Source organism: Onychostoma macrolepis, chromosome 03, assembly GCF_012432095.1.
Source record: "Onychostoma macrolepis isolate SWU-2019 chromosome 03, ASM1243209v1, whole genome shotgun sequence".
NCBI lineage: Eukaryota > Metazoa > Chordata > Actinopteri > Cypriniformes > Cyprinidae > Onychostoma > Onychostoma macrolepis.
Window position 1 is genome coordinate 26,481,029 of NC_081157.1, and position 25,286 is coordinate 26,506,314.

Here is a 25,286-nt window from a genome sequence, read left to right on the forward strand (position 1 = left end):
AAGCCACTGGATAAGAGGTTTAATGAGGCTGTAGGATCAATAGACAGGTTAGGGGGGAGCTGTCAGATCACCTTCCTATCTGCCTGTATGCTGATAGCTTCTCTTTGGCTAATGAAATGCTAACATAAAAACACAATTCATCAGGCGAGTATCAGTGCAGCACTACTGACTCTACAAATGATCACAAGTATGTATGTAACTGTTTTGAGCTTTTTGGAGATAAGTAGCACAGGCACACACTAAATGATAGAATAAAACAATTCATCAGGAATCCTTCCAAAATAACATGGATTGTGGAAAAGAAGTGTGTTTAATTGAATTTGAAGTCCCTTTGTAAGTGTACTTTAAATCGTTGAAGCATATTATTAAAAACATGCAGTTAGTGTAATATTAATAAAATAAAATGCCACTTAAGTGTATTTTACGACAACACACTTCATGACTGTTTCTTAACACACATAAAAGTACACAAAAGTGTACTTTGTAGCAATGCCAAATTAAAAGCAGTTTAAATCACTTTGTTTTAATAATCAATTTTTTTGTTCTTTAATGAAGTGTGCTTATTTTGATGTGTTAATTGACATACTAAAGCATGCTGCAGTGTTTGATTTGATTGCAACTTCATCCTTACATCCAGAAATATTTATATACATGGCATACAAGTATCAGTAGAAATAACATTAACGTATATTTAGTTAACTATAAATGTTTGTCTGTACATTTGGCAGTACACTTTAACCATATTTCAAAGTAATTTTGAAATTACATATAAAGATGCACTTACAGTACGTCCTACATGTGTATTAAAAGCACTCTAAAGTTCAGCTAATTGTAATTAATATACATTTAAACATACATTTTCATATAATTGCAATTTACATGAAATTAAGTGCCAAAAAATTCCATTAAATTCAGTTTGCACTTAACTAGATAATTTTTGTAATAAGTACTCAAATTGTGCTACAATGTGCTTATTTTCCACAAAGAATGACCTGAATACATCCCCTGAGCATGTTTTTAATTTCTTAATTAATATTCATTTTGATCCCCCTTTATTGACCTTTGACTGTGCATATCAGAAAATTTGACCTTTTTATGACAAGGCAGGGTTCATTCAGGCTGTAAAATGGCATTTGGTGCTGATGAGATGAAAAACGAAATAATGTTTATGAATAATTCATGAGATTTATGAAAATGCTTAAAGATGTTTTTATTTAAATAATGGGTAACACTTTTTGTTAACTACATTTAATGCACTAACTAACAATGAGCAATACACTGTTACATTATTTATTAATCTTTGCTACTGCTAGATAATAAAATTATTGTCCAAAATAGCTCATGTCCACTAAATAACATTAATATTAAATAACAATAATAGATACAACTTTGAAATTAATAATGTATTAGTAAATGTTGGAATTAATGTTACCTAAGATTAACAAATGATTCAAAAGTATTTTTCATTGTTGATGTTAACTAATGTAGCTCTGTCATAACTCTCTGAGAGTTTAGCATTGTAATGAACATGACAAAGTTAATGACATATTTTGGTCGGCATCTGGTTGACTCATAATTACACAGAACTTCTTTAAAAGAGACTTCTTAACTAGTCATCCCTGTAGCACAAACAGTAAAGCATGGCACTAACAATGCTAAGGTCAAAGGTTTGATTCCCAGGGTATGCGTGAACTGACGAAACATACAGTATACCTTTAATGCAATTCTGCTTGAAGCTGCTAGCAATGCAGAAATTACATACTTGAGTGAACAATAAGCCTGTTGCAGTTTTTGGTAAGACGCAACGTTTGATGCCTTTGATGAATCTCTCAAGTCTCCAACACAAAGGCAAGGCAGGAAACAACCACTGTAGCGTGAGCGTGTGATTCTGTATGTACAGTAATGTGCACGTATCCCATTGGTCCACACAGGGCTCACAAGGTGCTCAAAGAGACAAGAGGACGCTTCTCAGACACAAGCCCGCGTGATGCCGCTATATCCAGAGCCCCCGCAGACCAGCGTCGAGACCTGATGACAGAGTTTCCCCCGGATCACCGGCCCTGCACTGATTTACTGTGACGTGAGCAGCCTCTCCCTTCAGCTAGCGACTCTTTGTTTCATCTGGAGAACTTGCTTCAGTTTCTTTCCTTCGTGACCCTTCATGTGCCCTCGATGTATTTGTCAAAGTGCATCAGAGCGAGTGGGAGTCCTACAGGATCATTCACAAGAAAACAACCTGAATATACAGAGTTGAGCTTAAGTTGCTACGAGATAAGAACGAACAAAACCATACCAGATCGGTAGAGATTTAACGCAAGCCAAGTGTCCTTAAAAGACTCTGGTACGATTGTGAGAAAGGTAGAAGAATGACAGATTTTGTCCACATCATTTTATGGAATAGCTTGCGGCAGGGATGAATCTAATACTAAGGGATTGTCGAGCAGGAGGTTTCGTTTCATTTGTGTGTGTGTGTGTGTGTGTGTGTGTTAAAATGAGCAGTGAGTCTGCTCTGGAATTGTCTGCTTTTAATAGGGATGTCAGTCCCAGTCAGTCAAAAATGGTACCCAATTAATTACAGAATCATGTTAATCACAATTACTTGTTTTCAATTGTGCAGGCTGCACTGACTTCAGACAAAAACATTTAGGTAGTACTTCAATGACCTTGTGGGTGAGAATATGGTTAAATACCCCTTTTAAGTTTTATTTTCATATAAAATTAACTAAATTAATATATTAAATACTATAATATCATTCAAAAAATGTGGGGTAAAATTGTTTAATATTTTTAAAAGAGGCCTCTTATGCTCACCAAGGGTGCATTTATTTGTTCAAAAATGCGTTAATAACAGTAATATTATGAAATATTACTACGATTTAAAATTGCAGTTTTCTGTTTGAATACATTCCTGTGATGCAAAGCTGAATTTACAGCATCATTACTTCAGTCTTGAGTGTCACATGATCCTTCAAAAAAAAACAAAAAAAAAACTAATATGCTGATTTGCTGCACAAGAAATATTTTCTTATTATCAATGTTGAAAAAAGTTGTGCTTAATATTTCTGTAAAAGCTGTCAGACATTTATTTTAAAAGAACATCATTTATTTGAGATAGAAATCTTCTGTACCATTATAAATGTCTTTCCTTTTACTTTTGGTTATTTAATGTGACCTCGCTGCCTCAAAATATTAAATTATTTTTTTTTAAAAAGGAATCGTTTGAACAGTACTGTATATATCAAACATGTTCTATGAAGGAAAATTTGGGTCACTAATGTTTGAGCACATCATCATCCTCTCCAGACATATAAACTAGCTTGATAAGCAAGACTCAAAACATCAACCGCCCTCAGAAAAGACTCTACTATCTGGTCTACTATCTTTACCCCCTACGTGAACAGGTCCACAAACCAGCACTTACCAGCATGCTGGTCTAAGCTTGTGTTTTGAGTAAGGAAAGAAACACTGAAATATCAAATAAATTGTATCAAATAAGTTTTCCAAGAACACACTCAAATATAGAAGTCTCAAAAAGGGATGGATAGATAGATAGATAGATAGATAGATAGATAGATAGATAGATAGATAGATAGATAGAGAGAGAGTTTTTGATTATCATGCAGTAGCAAAAACTATGCTTATAACTCTGAATATTTCTGAATATGTAATTGAATACTTTAAATGTCTAACTGAATAGCTGAGAAACTTCAAGCACTGTTCATTTTTGACCATCTTTGTTCTATTGCAGTTATTTCTTTTATTGCATCAGATTTGATTCTTTGTTCTTTTGTCATTTTAAAATGGCTTGTTTACTTCTCTTGAGTAATTAAACAATGTTTACTTATCTGAGAAATACCTGAAGGCTAAATGTCAGTGTTTTAATTTGTCATTACTAATATAAATAATGAAAAAGCGTTCAATAACATAATTGTTTTGTCGTTGTGTGGCACTGACATGAGTATGCAGAACTGTGAAATTTCACTGGGATGGGTATCAGCCAATTTTGGTACGGCGACAACCTTCCTCAAATGAACACAGAGCCAAACGCAAACAGGCTTTCTGAGCTACATGGGATCAAGGCTGAATTTGGGATGCGCACTACTGTATACCGCATCAATATCTTTTCTCCAGTGCACTCACTTGGTATCTCTTGCTCTTTTCATCTCTCACTCTCTTTCTACAGCGTTTTCTTTTCCTTTGTATGACCTCATAATAAACAGATACCAACATGACAGGGATTTATTGTACAAAGAGCCTCTCTCTCTTTCAGACATATGCTTCTCCATTGACCAGAATTGATTCTAATGGTAGACATGGTGAATACTGTCAGCTCGATACTGGAAACACTTCTGGAAACGTTTTGAGACTGAGTTCAGAAGTGATGCTTTGCACTAAAAATCTGAGGGGCAATTTAGCATCGGCAAGTGGCCGCATGATTATCTGCGCCTGTCAAGATTTTAGCGCACATGTTTTTGCAATGGTTTATATGTATCACCGCAATAAAGTCTTTTATTAGAGTCCGCTTTCTTGCCCTCTTTGAAATGAAAATAAATATCTGCACACAATCTCTTTTATCTCTGTCAGTATTCATTACTGCAAGAGGAGCAAATAGCAATGCGCCGCAGTTTTTCCATTTAACCTCACTAGCTCCACTAACCTTCGCTAAATCATTCAGGGCACAGCTGGTGATGGAATTGACTTTTCTTGGGTCTTGTACCTCATTGTAATAACAACAGTCCAAATTAAATGCCGCTAATCTATTAACACATTAAATTGGTCAGTTTGTAAGACACTCACAATTATAGCCTAGCGGAGAAAAACCAAACCAAATGTCACTTCCCAGGGCAACTCATTGCCAGCTTGAGAAGATCAGTCATTGTATATTACAAAATACATGGACTATAAAAATGTTTATAAAAAACAATATAAAAATAACCATAAATTTGCATCACCCTGCATAGGCCATTTCGCTCTGTCATTATTACTTTATTTTTTTACCCAGACATTTTGAAAAATCTTTACACAGCTCTGTTTCAATTAAAGTGCCCCTATTATGGATTTTTGAAAATTACCTTTCATGCAGTGTGTAACACAGCTCCAAGTGAATGAAAACATTCTGCAAAGTTTTAAATCTAAAAGTGCACCGTGTCAAAGCCTAGTCTTTGACCGTGTATAAAGTTATTGTCTTTCAAAAGAAAGAGTCGATTCCGAGTCATGAAAACGAGTCTTTTTTAAAACGAATCTTTAGCTGTTTCAAGGTGACGTCAACATGAAACATTAGCATATTTATGCCCGCCCACTTGTTGCGCGCGCAGACCCGGGAAAACTTGAACCTCCCCTCCCTCAAACACCGTAGCGGATTCCTGTGGAGAAGACGCTGTGCTCTGCACTGTGAGGGTAAATCCGTTAGGGTATGTCTAAAAACTCCCAACTCATTTTCTCCTCCAACTTCAAAATCATCCTACATCGCTGCAGAAGCACCGACCCAGTGTTTACAAAGTGAACGTGCAAGGAGGGTCAAACACCCTTTACAAAAAAAAAAAAAAAAAGGTAAAACAATGTAGTACGATTTTGAAGTTCGAGGAGAAAAGTGTTGGGAGTTTTTAGACATACCCTATCTTGAACTGTTGTACACAGACAAAGTACGCATGCGCCTCGCAGAGCTAGACAAGACGAGCATTAGTGGTTAAAAAGTGTATAAACTTTTTTTTTTTTTTTTTAAAGAAAATTACAGATGGTTTCGCTAGATTAGCTGTGACTGATAAATTCTTTGCGACTGAAGAAAGGGAGACATGAACAGCTTGGATGGCATGGGGGTGAGTAAATTATCAGGAATTTTTTATTCTGAAAGTGGAGTAATTCTTTTAAAACTGTTGCTGTCATGTAATCTGTAGTGTAGCATGCAAAATACGTATTTAGTTGTGTGTGTTGTGTTCGCTCTGCACAGCTTGTAGGTCTCCGTCTAACCGGCTAACAGCAATATCTGCTCACAGTTGTCTAGAAATGTGCCAGTGAATAGTGAATGTTTGTCGTTGTTATTATTTGGAGTTCTGATAAAGAATAGAGCAATAAGTTGGTGTACAAACGGCAGTGCTTTATAAATGCGTTTCTGCATTGGGCTAAAGCATATAGCATAGAGCCCTGCACAGGCCTCAAATTTAGGCCCTAGCCCGGCCCTTGCCCGAGATGCTCAGGCCCTAGCCCGGCCCATGTCCGACAGCTTATCAGAATTACCAGCCCGAGTCCGACCCCAGCCCGTTTTTTTTTTTTTCCTCTTCTCCCAAAACAGCTCATGTTTCAGCTATTAAAATAGTTCAGTTTTGTATGTAATAGCACAGTGATTATATTTCGTTTTGTTTTTTATTTTTTATTATTATTAAGTTAATTTTGAAAAACGTTTGGAGCAGTTTTTGTTCTTTCAAGTTCTTTATTTCTTTCTTTCTTTCTTAAAGTAACGACCAAGCGGCCAGTGGCAGACCGGCATGCTGATCATAACATGTTTGATCAATCATCAAATCATCACGACTTGCCTAAAATAAAATCTATAGATATACTAAAACAGTTCAAGCAAATAACAATGTTTAAACGTTAAAGATAAATGTGCGCTCCAATAGTTTGTGCGGAGAGTGGAAGCTAAAGCGCAGGACATGGAGGCACCAGCGCAATCAATTGCATTTTTTTCAATGGAAACAACTTAAAATAGGCCGTAATTTTTGGTCATAAAGGTAAAGGGTCTACTTTTATTTGTGTGCACTCACAAATCAACAAAACATTCTTTTTATAAAATAAAGCAAACGATGCGCTTTCTGCCGTCTCGTCTTGAGCGCTTCACAAAAATTAACCGAGTCAGCGAATACATGCCTCACAGACATGATATATATATTTCTATAGAAAGCTTTAAATTACTACTTAATGAAATAAATCAAATCGAAAACAAAAACTAATTCATTATAATCATAATCCGTGAAGATGCACTTCTTTCTAAGGCGCGTCTACTGCAGAGATGGATCATCATCTTTGCAACACTGACAAAGAAAACACTACTTTATTAGTAAGTAATTCAAATATCTCCTTACTACTTCCTGCCGACACATTCATGGTAATTACTTTTGCTGGGGCTTTACGGCAAGCTTTATTGTGTGTATTTGAACGCAGAAGTCTTCATCTGCGCTGACCCTATGGCACCCACCCGCGTCTGAACTATGACGTGAAAATTGTCCCAAAGCCCGGCCCTAGGGACGTAAAAAAGAAATGCAGGGCTCTAATATACCATGGCTGTTTGGGTGTTTACCACCGAGCTGTGTGCTAAGTGGCGATGGGCGTTCCGTTATTGACATGCGCTGCACGCAGAAGACCAATCACAACAGACCGGGTCATCAGACCAATCACCGCAGATTAGCATCACGCAAAGGAGGGGTTTGGAAAAATTAATCGTTGAACGAACCGTTTGGGAGTCCTGAGCAAAAAAGGAAAAAATAAATGCATATTTTAAGACAATGAAAGTGTTTTTTTGACTTTGCATGCATGTCAACCTGTTGTTGGGGACTCCCAAAACCAAAATATGAACCTTTCATAACCCATAATAGGGGCACTTTAAAGTTCACAGTGACAAAAAAAAAAAAAAAACAATGAGAGAAACATTAAAGTAGCCCATGTAGCAAATGATTTGTGTATTTTTAATAAGTGATATCAAAAGTACCAGAAAAAAGTCTTGTATGCAGCCTAACAGACATGTTGTTGTTTACTGTCATCAATATTAATTAAAAAACAATTTTGTTAAAAAAGAATGTTTATTTTTAGTAGCTTTAATCAGTCATCTAATTTAAAGAATCATTATTTAATTAAAGCTTTATTGAATCATCATGCAGTGAAGACTATTCCAACAAATGTTCTTTATACTGACTTGAATAGTTACTTTTATGTTAAGGTTTAATGTCTAATGTTTACTTAATTAGAAGTACTTGAAAGCCAAGTATCACTATTCTAAATTTAAATATTTATATTAATACTTAACATTTTTAATTAAAGGAGTGTGTTCAGCAGAATATTATTGCGCATTGAAATAGGTTTTAAAACATTCACTAGTAGTAGTATCAACTTTGTGAATTTTTTAAAGTATTTTAAGTCTTCTGAAGCTGTATTATAGGTAAGGAACAAGAAAGGAAAATTAAACATATATAGTGCTATATGGGTTAATTTAGATTTTTTTTTTTTTGTTGATTTTTGGAGCTCGACACGTATATACTGTATGTGATCTCATTGTATGCAAATTAACTGCATGCATGAAAATTCAGATTTCTCCTTTTGAGTTCCAGCAAACAGCATGTGGGTTTAGAACAACAGGAGGATGAGTAAATAGTGACAGAATTTTCTTTTTTGGGTGAACTTTCTCTTTTTAATGCCACGACTGACTATAAGTGATAAATACCGAACCTGTGAGCGGAAGAACTTTTGTTGCGAGTGCGAACAGCGAATCAACATTTATATATTCTCCACATCCTTGTACAAGAACACTCGCGCATACATATGAACACACACATACCAGTTTCAGAAACACACCAGGGGCTCGTGAGTTTCCACCTCAAAGCAGCAGTCAATTTGTTTTGCAAGCAAGGTGCGATGCAAAGAAACATCAAGCACACGAGACGGCTGCAGGGCCGCTCGCTACGTCGCTAGCATTTGAAGAAGCGCAGACGAGATGGAAGACAGCGAAATAAGAGGGAAAGGAAGAGAGAGAAACACAAGTGACATCAAACAGCCACACATTCCCGCACGCGCTGAGTCTGGGCTGGTGGGGAGAGCTCAGCGTTTGTCCTAATCAATACCCAGCACAAGGCATTGAGATGCAGCCAGGGGCTCCCAGCCAGGCAAACGTCCAGGCCGACTGCCAAAGGATGGAGGGAAGAGTGCTGGGGAGGAGGGGGTTGATGGGACAGGAGACAACTTCACAATCTGAAACATTTCCATCCGCAGCCACGATGGGTGTGCCACGCTTTCAGAAATGTCTTCCTGTCACTTATGGTGATGGCTCATTGGAAGGTCTTAAGGAGATTGTGGATCCAAAACAGGTCATTTTATAGTGACCCTTATCCGATTAAACTCCAAATTGGGGTTATGGACATATCAAAGGGCTCCATTGAAATACATCTTTGCTGGGGGTGAAAAGAATCTTTTGCTGACAGATATTCATATTTATACTTACATTCAGATAAAAACTTTAAAGCAATTAAAAAAAGAAAAATCACTGTTTATTGTTCTAAAAACGTTTCAGAAACCATACTGTGGATGGATGGATGGATAGATAGATAGATGTCAATGCACTGAATCTTTATTACAAAAACCAAACCAAATTTCAACATTTGTGTATAATATTTCATATTGATCTTAACTGTATATATGCAATCATAAGTAATTATATATGTATATGTAACAATGTTTTTACATTGATATTTAGTGCATTTCAACACACAACATTTTGTGTCAAGATTACAAATTTCAAAATATCTCAGAACATGTTCATTTGATGTTATTTAATTTTCATAATCTTTTAACTATATTCTTGGCTTCATGGCTTTTTTCTCATAAAAGGGCCCCATAACATTACTTATAAAACATTATTCTCAACACATTATGACTAAATTTATAATCTTAGATATTTAACATTGCACTAAAATGTTATATCTTTGGTTCATTTTCATGTCAATGAAAGAGTGTAAATTTAAAGTACATATACTGGATCTACTAAAGGTTTGTTTTGGAAACTTGACAGATCTGAAAGCCACAAAACTCCAAATTTACTGGATCTTTAAGGCGAAAACCCTGAAATCTGTAAAAGACTACTCAAACTGCTTTGCAGCAGAGCTCTGTGTTGAGACCTTTTGTGTTACCGAGAGAAAAGGTTGTTTTATGGGTAAAACGAAGAGCAAAAGATTGTTTTATGGGTAAAATTATCCATGTTATGATTGGCCGGGCTTGGATCGAGCACCTTTTTTGAGCACGTACAGCCAGAACAACAGCGCTCAGTCTTTTGTGCACATAAATGGGTTCATAGCGCTGGAGCTTTTCAGAAGAAAACGAGGCTTGCATCTCCTTTGCTTTCCTCTCCCTCCCCCCCCTTTTCAATCTTTCTATCAATGTCTCTATCATATGGTTGTGTTGCCACTTTGCTATTTTATTCACAACACAAGAATGCACTCCCAGTTTCCCAGGAGGATGACGCTGAATAAGGGAAAAGATGTAGAGGGCTTTGTTTCTAGCTGCTGTTTCCCTTCAGTCAAGCTTTCTGTTGTTTAAATGTTTACACTGAACAGCCCAGAGGCTTGAAACAAGCTTGTATGCAGCAGGAAAATGACACTTTGTCAGAATCACATTTTCTCCTTTCCAAAGCAATTCTGCCACGTCAAGATCACTTTGAAAGATTTGCTAATTTAATTTTGACACTAAGCATGTCAGTGGCCAAGGTCTCTCCAGAAGACACTCACTGTGCACTGTGGCTATTCAGAAGCAACCTTCGCTACATAAAGACTTTATAAGGACACACGTACACACACCAGCCATTTCCACATTGGCTTGTGCAAAATCTGCCCCGAATTTCTTGACAAATTATCTTGAAGCAAATGCACATGCAGAACGTTTATTAAGCCTATAATACCACTGGCATTTTCCCCTCTCTGTTGCAGTAAACAACCAGAAAATGAAAACCAAATTCACTCACGCTGATGCTCTTTTATTTAAACTAGCCCTGAAATAATGAGTTTCCTCCAAAGGCAGGAATTTCATTATTGACATCCCTCTCATCAAGCATTCAATCTTACAGCATTCAGCTTCTGTTTCCACCCACCTTAAATATCAAATGGTCTGCCTGCGAAACAGAATTGTAAAGATTCTATTACAGCTTTCTTTGGTTTGTAGATTGATTTGAGCTCAGGTACAGAACAAAGCCTGATCCCAAAAAGAGAAAACTTAGGCTTGATTTTATTGGTTCATTGGTTCTTTTAATCCCACACGGTTTTGATAATTTCACAGAACGTAAACACATTTCAGAATATGCATTCTGCATTGGACTAAAACCTACTGATTTTGTTCACAAAGAATGTAAAAACTTCTCCAAGATTTTTTTTTTTTTCATACCTCAATACACTTGTGATATCCCCAGTCAAAATGGCATGACCAGCCTCCAACAAATTGCTCAGAAATGTCATGTTATGCTGTATACTTCAGACTTTTTGACTTGCTTTCTTTCAGTTATCACAGATTTTGTATTTCCTTTTGGAACTGATTGATCACTTGAGCTAATGCACCTGTTTTTCACTGAATATTGTTTTTTTCCACTCAAAAATAGAGGATAAAAGGCTGGTCATTTTTGACCGACAACACCAAATTAGATAAAGGATTTTCAGCACAACACAAGGGTTAAGAAAGTAAACATGGTCAGTTTTGTATGTTACCATTAAATATTACATCAAATTGAATGATATTGTGGCTGGCATCCCAGCAAGCACGGAACATTTCAACAACATTTCACAATGTTGCATTTTGGTTGCAGTTAGGTCATGCTGCATTTAAAAAAAAATGATCTAGAAGAGAGAAAAATCCTGCATGCTGGAGTAAATTGCAAAAAATAAGAACTGTTTAATGAAACAGCCTATTAACCTTCATCAGCCATTTGTTCTTCACTCTTTGAAATACTCTCTATGTCCAATGCACCTGCCCGGCAAACATTCAGGTGTCTATGTGTGTGTGTGTGTGTGTGTGTGTGTGTAAATCCATATATGGTCAAGTTTCCTCATTATTAACTAAGACTTTTGCCTCAATAAACTCCTAATTTGCAACCTTTTAGTAGTTAGTAAGGTAGTTGTTCATTTTAGGTATGGGGTAGTAGGATTAAGAGATCTAAAATATGGTCATGCAGAATAAGGCATACATTTTTTTGCTTTATAAGTACTAATAAACAGCCAATATGCTAGTAATATGCATACTAATAAGCAAATGGTCCCGAAACTAAAGTGTTACCCCATCCCCATAGCTAGTTAATAGTGAAAATTTGTCCCCAAACTAAACATGAGCATTTTAAACACCCATAATAAAAATGTTGAACATTTTGAAATATCAAGGTTATGTAACTGTACTACAAAAAAACTGCAATGTACAAAATTCAAACATATTTGTATATAGAGTGTATATTTACAATCAAAATAAAACCAGATCAAAATATAATAATTTTTGGAAAGTTTTGTTCACTTTTTTATTTCAAGTTCAAAGGCAACTTTGTGCCAACAGCAAACAATTTATCAGCCTGCCATACATTGCACTTAAGTAAATTGTGATTATTCATATTAATTTGACTTGGAGGAGAACAGTGGAAAATATGTTTTGAATGGGTGCACTAGAAATAAATAGCTCACTCATGCAAATATCGAGCAGCACACACACAGAGAGTCTGACAGGAGGCCAGGTTTTTCCTTTTGAAACATTAGTGTCTTTTTTTTTTTACAGCATTCAGCATTGAATTTTCTAGAGTCTTGGTGCAGTATCTCATTTTACCAACAATGGTCACTAATTTTACCTACTTCATTAATCTTATACACATTTAGACTCTCACAGTTAAACACTGCACACATGTCTAGTTTAGTCTAGCTTGTAAACCAAGCCTTATGATGGAGACCAATGAGACTAGCATTCAAAGCACAACATATGCAGAGATAGTCTTATCAATAGCATGAAAAAAACACAAAAAGTAACTCATCATCAACTTCAGAAGATCAATCCTGGTATTTCATGACTATTGTATAAACACTACACAGCATCAACCTTCAACTTACACAACCAGCATCTACCTTCAAGTGCCGTGCCATGAATAGATGTGATACATACTGAAGCCGTGAGTTTAACACTTTGCCGTAGCGACTGTGAAGAAACATTTATGTGTTTTTGACATAAATAATGTTGTAGTAAAACTGAACACTGTAGCAATATTAAGAGAACAGGAGATAACAAAACTGAAGGGTCCTCGTTATTATCATCAAGCGAGCAGCTTCCAGCAGCTGGTCGTTGACAGAAACTGCTTCCTTACTGATTGGAGCCAGCCTGAGATTCCGGAGCCAAATGATGTTTGTAGATATTCACAGGATTCGGTTTAACACAGAATTTAAAAAAGCTTCATGAATTCATCCTCGTTTGCACCATCTGACTACTGAGACAGAATCAAACCCGATAACAATGGCATTCCAGTAGCGTAATACAAAAAGACATTCATTTGCGGTAGAATAATGAAACGGCTTCTTTCGAGCACTCGCAGCGAACGGAGAGCAAACAGTCGGATCTCCTTGGGGACTGCATTAGGAGCCTGCATTTCATGGATGCAGTGCTAGATCTGACTCTCGTTGGCCTCACACAAACACTGACAGTCATACCCCCTCAGGCTCACTGCAATTACTAGGCAGGGGCCCTAAAGTCTAAACTTATCTGATTATACTTCCATTCTGCACTATACAAACAGTTTTACCGCTCGAACGAGTACGTTTAAAAGCCTCCTGGAGCGAGATACAGGCTCCGTACAGCCAGTCTACAGGTTCTCTAATATTAGGCTACAATCGCGTCTGGTCTCGAGGCAGATTAACGTGAGCCACCCCTCTGATAAGAAGCAAAGTTTGACATCCAGTAATGAAAAAACAGACGGAGCCTTGCAGAGGTCGACATGCCTCATTTTGAGCCATTTATTCATTCCTCAGTCTACTGGCTGTATGAATAAACATCAGCAGACTGCAGTGGCGAGGAACGAGGAAGAGCTACCGCGTTAGATGGCGTGGGATCGCAGGAACTGGGCTGTCAGTCTGTTTCACCTGGGGGCCATGCGTTGGGGCTGTCGCAGCTAGGGCTCGCAGAAAACGCAGAGCGTTTTGTCAAAAATTCACGAGACATCTGTTGCCATGCCGGGACCTTGCTTCGAAGACGTTTAATTAAATAAGTGTCACGGCGCGTACAGATAAATATGCTGCAACTGGTGCACGGGCGCATAATTATGACAGGGCATCTAGGGAGCTGCGGTCTTCCATGCTCATTATGGCCCATCTGGGACATCAAAAACAGCGCTTGAGCCCCATGTGTTCATATGGGAACAAGCTTTTACTGGTGCCCACAAAGGAGGGGAACATCCGCATGGTGGCGAATTTAAACTACCGCGACTGCGGCTCGAATTTCCTGGAGCTTTTAAGGCAAATGGGTCAGATTTGCGTGACTCTGTTGACATGTATGAATGAAATGTGCTTGACGTCTTGACATATGCCTGCGTGCACACATTATCCCGCTTAAACAACAGAGCAGGCAGTTTTAATCGCATAAAGATGTGGATTCCACCCGAATTCATTTTTGTAAGCATGGAGGATTATCAAATATAATCAGAAGATTTAAAGATGGCTGACAGCTGTCATATGATGCAACAAAGTGCCACTAAGACATTGTTTCGAAAATGCGATACAACAGTCGGGATTAGTTGAAAATCCAAGGAATAAACTGTCCACACACACACACACACACACACAATGTTCTGGGGCATATATGTGCTTTTCTTCAAGATTTCGGCATTTGTGCACTGGTTTAATGGCAGCACTCTCCAAAGGTGGTAAGCCTCACAAAGGGGGTTTCTGCTTTTCAATGAGCGCAAAATAAGTGTCTCTCTGTTGGATCCGTCTCTTTTTGCGGACTCTATCAGGTATCCCAGTGGAATTAGAGCCTGGATCGCTATTAAACGCAGCACGAGAAACATATTCTGCCTTCGGATGGAAAAACAAGCACATGACACCTCCACTTCCCCAGAGGCCTCTTCAGCTTCTGAGCCCTCCTAATTTATGGAATGCTCCATGTTCCCCACCCTCCGCAAGGATGACTGATCCCATTCTGCCGTACCCTGCGTGCCAGTCACGCTGATACTCATTAGCGGGAAGCTTCAGAACAAATACAGAGGCCCCGTGGGGGGAACGTTGGGCATCAGAGGCTCGTCGCTCCCCGATGGTGGTTAATGCCACCCTCAGTGACGAGCTTCCAACTTGTTGCTGCTTCTTCTTGCCACCCTCTGTGACAGGTACCCATTTGGTCATTTGGGGCTGCAAGATCTGGCAGCTTCAAGTAGAGCCGAGCAATTGATCTCCAGAGAAAGACTTGAGGTGAAAAGGGTTCAGAGAGCTTTTTCTACCCATTGACCAAAGTGCTGGGTTTCCTTTTAGTCACCGCTAAGCTCCCTTAAAGCTGTCCAAGGGCATTGAAAGTACACTTAAGGATGAAAACAGGGATCTGATCAATATGAGGAAAAACAAAGCTGCCCTCAACAGCTCTAAACAAACATTGGACAGACCTTGTCTATAGCATGCTAGAGTATGTGTATGCTCCATGACAGGATGCTAATAAGTGTCAGCAACACCGTGCCATGCATTATAGAGGACGGCTGAAGGCTTCTTAGATAAGATAGGGGGTCGTTTATACCCTAATGTGGCCTGTTCAAAGGCTGACATGCTCAAGGATTATGCCGGTTTTAGCACTCCAATGCTTAGGGCATTGTAATTATCAGATGCACCTCAGCCTATCCATGCCTCTTCACAGTGAATGAATCACCAGTGCCAGTGCTTTAAGATCTGTCAACCAGGATGGATCACTGGGCTGTATATCAGCCATCTGCCTGCAGATGCCGAGGCCATTTTTACAGCAGCTAATAGATGAGAAATGCACCCTGTGGACAGAGCAGAACACCTTGTCAAAAGGTAAAATACCCTCATGAGCGAACTGGACGAACAAGCGATGGTATGCCACTCTGGGAGATGGATAGCAGATTAGTGCAATTATATTTATTATTATTATTTAGTTAGCAATATATATTTATTTAGTTGCTCAACAAGTCAATTTAAATCAACATATTGTCTCTCTTGCACATATGCTTTATTTTATTTATTTGGCTTATTTATGATCATTAATTGCTATAATTGTGGATCCCTTTAGGGATGTTCAGCTCAAAAATGTCATTTCAAACCAGAGCATGACTATATTCATTTACTTTTCTTTAAATACATACAGTACATATATAATACATACATAAATATATATAATAAGCTGAATTTTTCACAATAACTTTATACAACTCAAAATAATCAATATAGTAAGTATTTATTTCATTATTTTACTAAAAAAACAAATTACAAAAATACAATGTGCATTATCCTTTCACAAGGCTCTCAGATTTTGATCTTTAAGAACTGACCTGGTGGAATGGTCATTACTGTTATAATCTGACAACAGCACACAGCTCTTAGCCAATTATCTCAAATTGGCCAAATATGAGTAGATTCATTGTATTTCCACCCACCAAATGGGCAAGACAGCATGGTAATTGAAATGAGAATTAAATAGAATTTTCTTTCAGCTAGACACACACCATTGCTTGAAAATGCTTGCATCCATTATTGCATTTTGGTATTTATGTCATTTTTCTATGATCTGATCACAATTTAGCTGAGATAGATCTTTTGTTCTCTGAACAGACCTCTCTTTTCAAACTTTACCCATTGTGTAAGTGTGGTCTAGTAGCGACTAACACAAGTGAACTGTAATGTGCAGTATTGATGCTGGGTGCCTGTGATCTCTCCATCCCATGGGATTGTTCTACAAGTGATGGAGCATGCTGGCCATAGCTAGAGACCACAGGGTATTACTTCAACCACATCTGAGGTTATCACCAACAAATTCACAGCAACAAATATTATACTACAAAATTCACTGTTAAATAATGAATGCTTTATTCTCAAAGGACTACGTATAGTATTGCTATTATCATTTTGAAGTGACCTTAATATCTGGATAAGTTGAAATCGTGAAAACAATCTGGAGATTTCAGCTGAACCGGTATGCTCATTTTAATTCTAACAGGATTCATGTTTGATCCCGTTAGAATTGGTTCCAAATTATGTCTGGAATTCCATTAGCATTCAGTAAGGATTCTTTCCATAAATCCCACACATCACTGACTCGCGAGCTCTTAGTCTCAGGGGCCACAATAAGATCGGAGACGCTTACCTTGCGCCCAAGTGTTAGTGATGAATGAAAACATCAGAATCCATCCGGCGCTCCACTTCAGAATTAACGCACGCCTTGACATGATGCTCCGACACGTCTGTGAGTCCGCAGCACGCGTTCGCCCGCGCCGCGCTGGATACATGTTGCGCCGTAGTCCCGGTTTCCCCAAAGCGATGCGAGACACTGAGCGCGTCGCTCCCGTGCGTCCAAAACCAGCGCTTAATAAGGAGGAGTCTATAAATCAGTCTGTACGCGTCAGGCACCAATAAACTGCTGCAAAGTCCGAAGAAGCAAAGTTTAAGAACTGCATAAACAGCACGACTTCACATGACAATCTTTTTTTTTTTTTCTTCCTTTAATTAATTATTTCAGATTATTTATTCAGATGTATTTACAAAAAAAAAGTTAGGCAATAAGAATTGTTTAATCTCAGAAACCTTTCTGAACTGGGTCCAGATGATTTCAATCATTTGCGTTCAAAGGAACGATTCCGCTGCATCCCAGCGCGTCATGAAGCATCTCTCAAAGTGGATGCTCTTTAAAAAAAAGACACAGCCACTGCTGGGAGGGGGAAGTAAGGGCTGAAGAAGTGAGTCTCGATGAGGAAATATTCCGTCCGGTATCTTGGATGTATTCCCTCAAAAATGCAGTGTCCGTGTCCTTTCAGTACTGCGAGCAACAATGTATGAGTGTCTGATAACTCAGGACTGAAGCCGAACTCCTTCACTGTGGGATGTCGCCACCACGCGGCAGATGGGAGAACCGCATCTTCCTATTACGACGTATTTATGTTTATAATAGATCCATCCAGCATCATTCAAAGTTTGGACGTTCATACTGCGGCGAGACCATGCTTACGAAAATGCCAAGGGTGTTTAACTCAAACAGGCAGCGAGCTCTGCTTATCTATGAACGTTTTATTAATTAGTAGGGAGTTGCAATTAGTTCAAGCTGTCCACAATTTCCCACAGGATGCCAGAATTATAACTCCTTGTAACTCAGTGCAAGTTCTCTGTTCGCCAAGAGAGCACAAGCTCATAGAGCAACATTATTATTAGTGGCTCTCTTTCTTTCTCTCTCTCTCCTCCTCCCTCTCCGTGAGACCGCAGGCTCAGTGTAAGCTTTGATCCTGAGGACACAAATCTGGTTTTAAATTCCGAACAGATCCACAGACTACTGCACTTGTTACCCAAGCATGCTATGACTCACGTACTGCACAACTGTTCAAGTTACATCCAGAAACCGCATTCATTCCCACACTGAGCAGGAGGCAAAAATCAAAATGATAACTCACATTCTAAATATAAGCATGTGAGGTGTTTCTTTACCAAATGTGCTTCAATCCTTAAACTCAGAGCGTGGTATGATGGTAAAGATGATGGTGGAGGTGATAATGATAGTATTGGTGTGAGGATTGTCATAGTGGTGGTAGTGATAATACTGGTGGCGATGATAATGATGGTAATAAAGATACTGCTGGCAATGAGAGTTGTGTTGATGATGCTGAAGTGGTATTAATATTGGTAATGATAATGATACTGTTGGTGATGGTAATATTTGTGTTGATTTTGACAGTATTGCTGCTGATGATGGTAATGATGATATGTTGATTGTGGTTATGCTAGTAGTGGTGATTATGGTGGTAAACCTGATAGTGTTGATGATGTTGGTGTGGTAATGATAGTGGTAATGATGATATTGTTGGTGCTTTTATGTTTTTATAGTTGCTATATAAATAAAGCTTTACTTACTAGCGATTTTGTGAGGATGATGATAGTGAAGATTGAGATGAGGTCAGTGTTAGTGATCATGATAGTCATGATGCAAATGGATTATGCTAATGAATAAAGCTGATTGTGATCCATTAAAACATGGAATATAAATATATATTCTACAGCCCTCAGGGGATCCACCTCTGAGTAAACGTTTTTATGTTCAACAGATTGTCTATGGTTTTAATTAAGCAACATTCACTACTTAATATGATTAACATGTGGGCTGGGGCAGAAGGAGAACAGTAACCAAATAAACCTCATGAGTGATGCTGACTGGGCCTTGAACTGTTGACTGTGAAGGTGGATGAGACAGAAGTGAACTGTATTGATTAACACACACAATGCTGCACTGCAGCTTTCAAGAAAAGCATTTCTCCATTAATGAAGCAACAGAGAGCTCACGGCATGTGGGACTGCTCCGCAGTCCATGCTGTCGTGCTCTCCTGACGTCTCGTCAGAACTGCATCGCCTCAGCAGCAGGGTTCCCGCGCTTGCTGGAGCCACGTTGAGCTGCGTTTCTCATGGCCCGTTTTAATGATGCTCAGATGATGAGACTCGCTGGCTGGGTGGCAGCTTTCTGCTCCCAGTCTGATGCAGACGCAAATTGCGCCTGTCTTGCCGTTATTATCCTGCTGTTCACTGCACCCAGGTAGACATGGCAGGTGGAAAGAAACACTAGTTAACTGGCGGGGGGATAGGTCCTGCACCATGTCTTGCTGTATGTGTTCTGTTTGACTTATAATAGTACAGATTTAAAATGGATGAATAAATTCCTACGGTAATGGGGTAGGCGGTATGACCAAAATCTTGCATCGTGTGTAAATTTACATCACTGCTTTTTTTTTCGTGGACATGTGTCCATGTAATAACAGTGTATATGTAATAACTATGAGCTTTTTGGCCTTTGTTTTTCTGTTGTGACTATTTGGATAAACTCTTCAAAATAATCTCCAAATAATATTGTCAACCATTAAGTTCAGTACTATGAATGGGAGACTTATAAGTTCATTACTATAAATCGGAGTAAATGCAGTGTATGGACCAACCTGAAATAACTAACAACTTTAATGGAACATTTAACATAGCTGGATTGAAGAAGACAAAGACGCAGAGATCCCAAGCGCAATTTATTTACAACGGTGATGATCCAAAAACATAAATAATGAACTTAATCCACATGAAACAAAATATAACCATGAACTACCCTTAACTAGACAATGAACAATGACCTGGAACATGGAACAGTGTAACGTACTTCAAAATCTATAGGAAAGATGGCAAACATTACAGCTTATATACCAGACTATGGTTTAAAAAAAAACACACCAATAACAGAACAGAACTACTAAACAAGATATCAAGACAATGACTGTGAACCAATGAGAAGTCAGAATAAATAACACTATAAGACAAACTATGAGCAAGTCTAAGAGTACATTTACACGACAACAATGAACTAAAATCGGAAACGGTTTTTCTTTGCATTTTTCACATACAGACATCAATGTCGTTAAAACGTTTCCTGTTCACATGGGAAACATTTTACAATTTAAAATGTTGTATTATGCATGCCAGGCCAGTAGTTGACGATGTCACTTTGTAAAGAAACACCAAGTGAACATGTAAAGCGCATGACACCACTGTGTTTGCATTTTTTGAAGTTTACACAGACACGAAAATAAATGGTAACATTTTCAAGAACTTGCACTTTGAAATCATATTGAAGAACATATCCCCAGAAAGTGGCACGTCTGGTCACCTTATGGTGGAGGGTAAACCATAGATATGTATAAGTAGATGCCTTATTAGCGTATGTTCTTATGGGCCGCTATACATAAGCCTAGTGCTGGGCGGTATGACCAAAAATGTATATCACGGTATTTTTCAAAATTATACCGGTTTCACGGTATATGACGGTATTTATTTTTTTCATGCATGATCGGGTGTTAACCACATTTTCTACTGATTGAGGGAGGAAAAACTGCAGTAGATTGACTTAGAATGCCCTATTTTACTGTCATGATGAGCGAATATTGTAGAAAAATTCCACACTAAATAGTGACTAAACACGACCCATTAATACATGTTAACCAGGAGTCATTTTCATTTATAATCGCGACATCGTCTGATAAAATCAACATGCATCTAACGTTATACTAAAGAGCGGCTATGCGGTGGTTTTGGCTATATTACTTTTTGTCTCATGCAGCGCACTGCCTGCGTCTGAGTAAACTAAAACAAAAAAGTGCATAATATTAACAGACGAACTATGCTCATATTTGTAATTCCAAACAGTCGCGGTACGGCCAACTGAATGCGGTGCTTCTCTGCCGCTCGCTGCACAGAACAGACGCAGAGAGACGCGACGCTGCGCTGGGAGTCAGATCTCGCGCTCGCGGGGCAGCACTGGCGACATCTTCCAACTGAACCATAGCTAAGGTTTATCCAAAACATTCGCTAGGTTTGTCAGTTTGTATATTCTATGGAAAAAAAGCCGCTAAAAGGGTTTGAAAGTTGCTAAATATAGTGCTAAAGTCATGCTCGTGTGTGTGACGAGCTGGTGGCGGCGCGCGGTGGATATTGTGGATGAGTTCTTCTGTGTCATCACGTTCTACTAGTTCTACAGCTTCAGAACACGCTTAGTAACACATACAGCTGTGTTCTTGCCACAATGCAATAGTGAAAAGAGACCCCTCTCAAACAGTGTCGCGTTCCGAACGTTATTTAAATAACACCGGTATTGCGGTATTTTAAAAATTCATATCATAAGAAAAATAAACACCGGTATTCGGTATGAACCGGTATACCGCCCAGCACTACATAAGCCTATTTCTTTGAGAATTTAAATTATTATTTTTTCTGTGATTTTTATTTATTTATTTATTTATTTTTCTGTGAGTGACAACACATGACCGTTCCAAGATGGCGGGCGCATCAATGTGTCTGGAGCTGTCGAATGTGGCATCTACTTATACAAATCTCAGGTGCAAACGTCAAGACTAAACTTTTTTTAACTTATAACCTGAAATATGAAAATCTCCAGACAGACGTGACTGGACAGTTCATGTCAAATTTTGTTGCTGATTTGAAATATGCTATTGAAATAGTGTGTTTTTGAAATTTCTGTATTATTAGTTAGTCTGGCTGAAAAAGCTGCCCGCAGGTGTTTTTCCTTGAATAGGATTTTAAAACACACAGACACACACACACACACACAAAAGCTAAATCTCTTCCATATTGACACATTTCTGTCACTGCATGGAATACAGTCACTGCATCCAGCCCTAATCCATACTTTGTTTGGATATTTACATTTAATTGTGGCTTGTTTCAATGTAGTCATAGGGCATCACTCAACATTGCTCATTGTGTTTAGCCTAGTTTTCAGTTGATCGCATACACTAGTCATTAATCACTAGGGATTATGTGTCACATGCGTCATAAGGTGCTTCAAATAAAGAAATATTTGAAATGGCGTGCAGGATCATTTATCAACAATGCAGACTCTCTTTCGGTTTATCACTGGAACACATGCCACATTTTTCATTCTGAATTTGAGGCAGACCCTTCTCCCTGTTTAATATTTCCCATGGAACTAAAGCCTAGAGGAAAACGCATAGCCATGAGCCTGTGTGTGGTGACAGCTCTATACGGCACGTCAAGCAAAGTTTCAGGAATGCCAATCGGACATGCCTATTAACCGCAAAGCGAGAATACAAATCAAGCCACATAATATGACCCGCTAGCCTACATGCTATTTCTCAGCTTCGTCTCAATCTTTCACCTGTCAAACCGTAGCACTGTCATTCCATCCCAAGAAAAACCGTTTCGCATTTCTTCCACTCCTCCTCTGCACTAGATTGAACGAACTGAAACGGAATAGCTTAATTTAATTCGGCTTCGAATCGCACACTGGCTCTGACTGGGAAATTAGGGATACAATACGGTGCATTGCACATTGAGTCTGATTGGCAGTGTTTGGTTTTCGACAGGATCCTGTAGGCTTTTGTGATGCTCTGGATTGGAGGCTCATTAGAGCTGGGGCTCTGCGGTTTGCCTCCCACCATGGCTACTATCCTAATTTGACATACGTTCCTTTTGATAAGCCCCTTCTCCTGAGAGTGTCTTCACCACATGTCCACTGGCACACACACACACACATGCACACAATTATATGATATCACAGCATTACTCTTACTAAGCTGCTGTTAAACAGGATGTCTAGCTGGGAAAATCTGATTTCCCCTTGGAGAGAAATCATCCTTCACAGACACAGCCCTGTCCCTGAAACGCTTGTAAAGCCAAGCAGATTGAAATGTGAAAAATGCTACCTCTCTGGGATAAAACATCCTCAAGTGCAGCTCAGACCATGAAATATGTATCGTCCAGATACATATTTCTCCTCCTCAGCTGAGCCAACAACAGTGTCCGGTTCCGCCCTGGACTCATTCCCAAATCTTTATTAAATCTAAAATCTAGATACCTTTTTCACCATTGTACCTGCAACAACTCAGAAGTATTTCTTCCATATTGTGACATACATCTATGTGAAACAGCTCAGATGTACATCAGATGTAGATCTTGGTCTGAAGGCAGATCTAAATATGATCTTCAAAATAGAGTCTGCATTAGGTCTCTAAGCAATCTAATTGGCTCAAAGAATTTTTACTTCCTACAAAATCACATTAAGAGAAATGCTGTTTAAACTGTTATATAATGACCATTAATGTCTGTTTTAGTTAGCTTACAGATTTACTGTCCTCTGAAAATAACTCAACATACAGTCATTATTGTCAAAAAAGCTGGCAACAAATGTGAGAACACCCTACGTGAAAACAACTATATGTCGTTTAACCATGCTAAACCACATGTCCTACTCATCATGTTCATGTTTTTGTCTGCTTGACAGGACCATACAAATGTGTGTATCTTGTTTTAGAGCAGTTAAAATTTGGTGATTTGAGTACAATTCTCTCATACTGACCACTGGATGTTCAACATGGCACCTCATGGCAAAGAACTCTCTGAGGATTTGAGAATCAGAATTGTTGCTCTCCACAAAGATGGCCGAGGCTATAAGAAGTTCGGTAACACCCTGAAACCCAGTCCAAGAGCGTGAATTACTGGAACCATGTCCTGTGGTCTGATGAGTCTAAGGTAAACTTGTTTGGCTCAGATGGTGTCCAGCATGTGTGGTGACGCCCTGGTTAGGAGTACCAAGAAAATTGTATCTTGCCTACAGTCAAGCATGGTGGTGTTAGCATCATGGTCTGGGGCTGCATGAGTGCTGCTGGTACTGGGGAGCTGAGGTTCGTGGAGGGAAACATGGATTCCAACATGTACTGTGACATTCTGAAGCAGAACATGATGCCCTCCCTTCAGAAACTGGGCCGAACGGCAGTTTTCCAACATAATAACGACCCAAAACACACCGCCAAGATGACAACTGCCTTGCTGATGAAGCTGAAGGTGAAGGTGATGGAGTGGCCAAGTATGTCTCCAGACCTGAACCCTATTGAACACCTGTGGGGCATCCTCAAGCAGAAGGTGGAGAAGCACCATGTGTCTAACTTCCAGCAGTTATGTGATGTTATTATGGAGGAGTGGAAGAGGATCCCAACAACCTGTACAGTTCTGGTGAACTTCATGCCCAGGAGGATTAAGGCAGTGCTAGATAACAATGGTGCCCCTACAATATATTGACACTTTGGACACAGTTTTGACATGTTCACTTACTGTGTACTCATTTTTGTTGCCAGTTATTTGGACAATAATGCAATAATGTTGAGTTATATTTAGAGGACAGTAAATTTGTGCTTCTATACAAGCTGCACATTGACTACTCTAAAATATATCCAAGTTTCATTTGTGTAGTATTGTCCCTTGAGAAGATATACAAAATTTTTTGTTGAAATGTGAGGGGTGTACTCACTTTTGTGAGATACTGTACTAGCACAACAAACAGATACCCAATTGACCTTCACATGGAGTTTGATTGACAGGTGATCTGACCAATCTTAACGCATAATCTGCCATTTTTGTTTGACAAACAAACCAGACAGGAGAGTAGATTAACTTTGGTGTACTTGAACTTAAAAAATGGTGTGTATTGACATCTTTACACAGTTGAAACAAGATACCTTCTGATGTTCATTCATGTTCATAATGTTCAAAAAACTGTTTATTATTTGAATTTCTTAAAAAATTACAAAAGAACCCGTGATTTGCCACAACATCGGGAAGTCTGTAATTTCACCTGGTTTTCAGGTGGGATAGTTCACTGAAAAAAATAAAAATAATAATCTTCTTAGTCTAAAATTGTGGATGCTTTGAAGTGCCATTATGACAGTACAGAAAATTATACATTTTCCTTTTTTGGGTGAACTATTCTTTGAAATGTACATGACTGAAGCATTACACACATTTAGTATTAATTTCAAGATCATTCTTCTA

At 38.6% G+C, this 25,286-nt stretch overlaps 1 protein-coding gene across 1 annotated transcript in view; it reads right to left on the reverse strand.

The window, feature by feature from the left end:
• sdk2a (sidekick cell adhesion molecule 2a) overlaps positions 1-17,315 on the reverse strand; it is a 161,938-nt gene extending 144,623 nt beyond the window's left edge. Inside the window, 1 exon segment of the mRNA XM_058771584.1 lies at positions 17,059-17,315. Coding sequence (XP_058627567.1) covers positions 17,059-17,200 — 142 coding nt within the window. The 5' untranslated portion in view covers positions 17,201-17,315.
• Between the last annotated feature and the right edge of the window lie 7,971 nt (positions 17,316-25,286).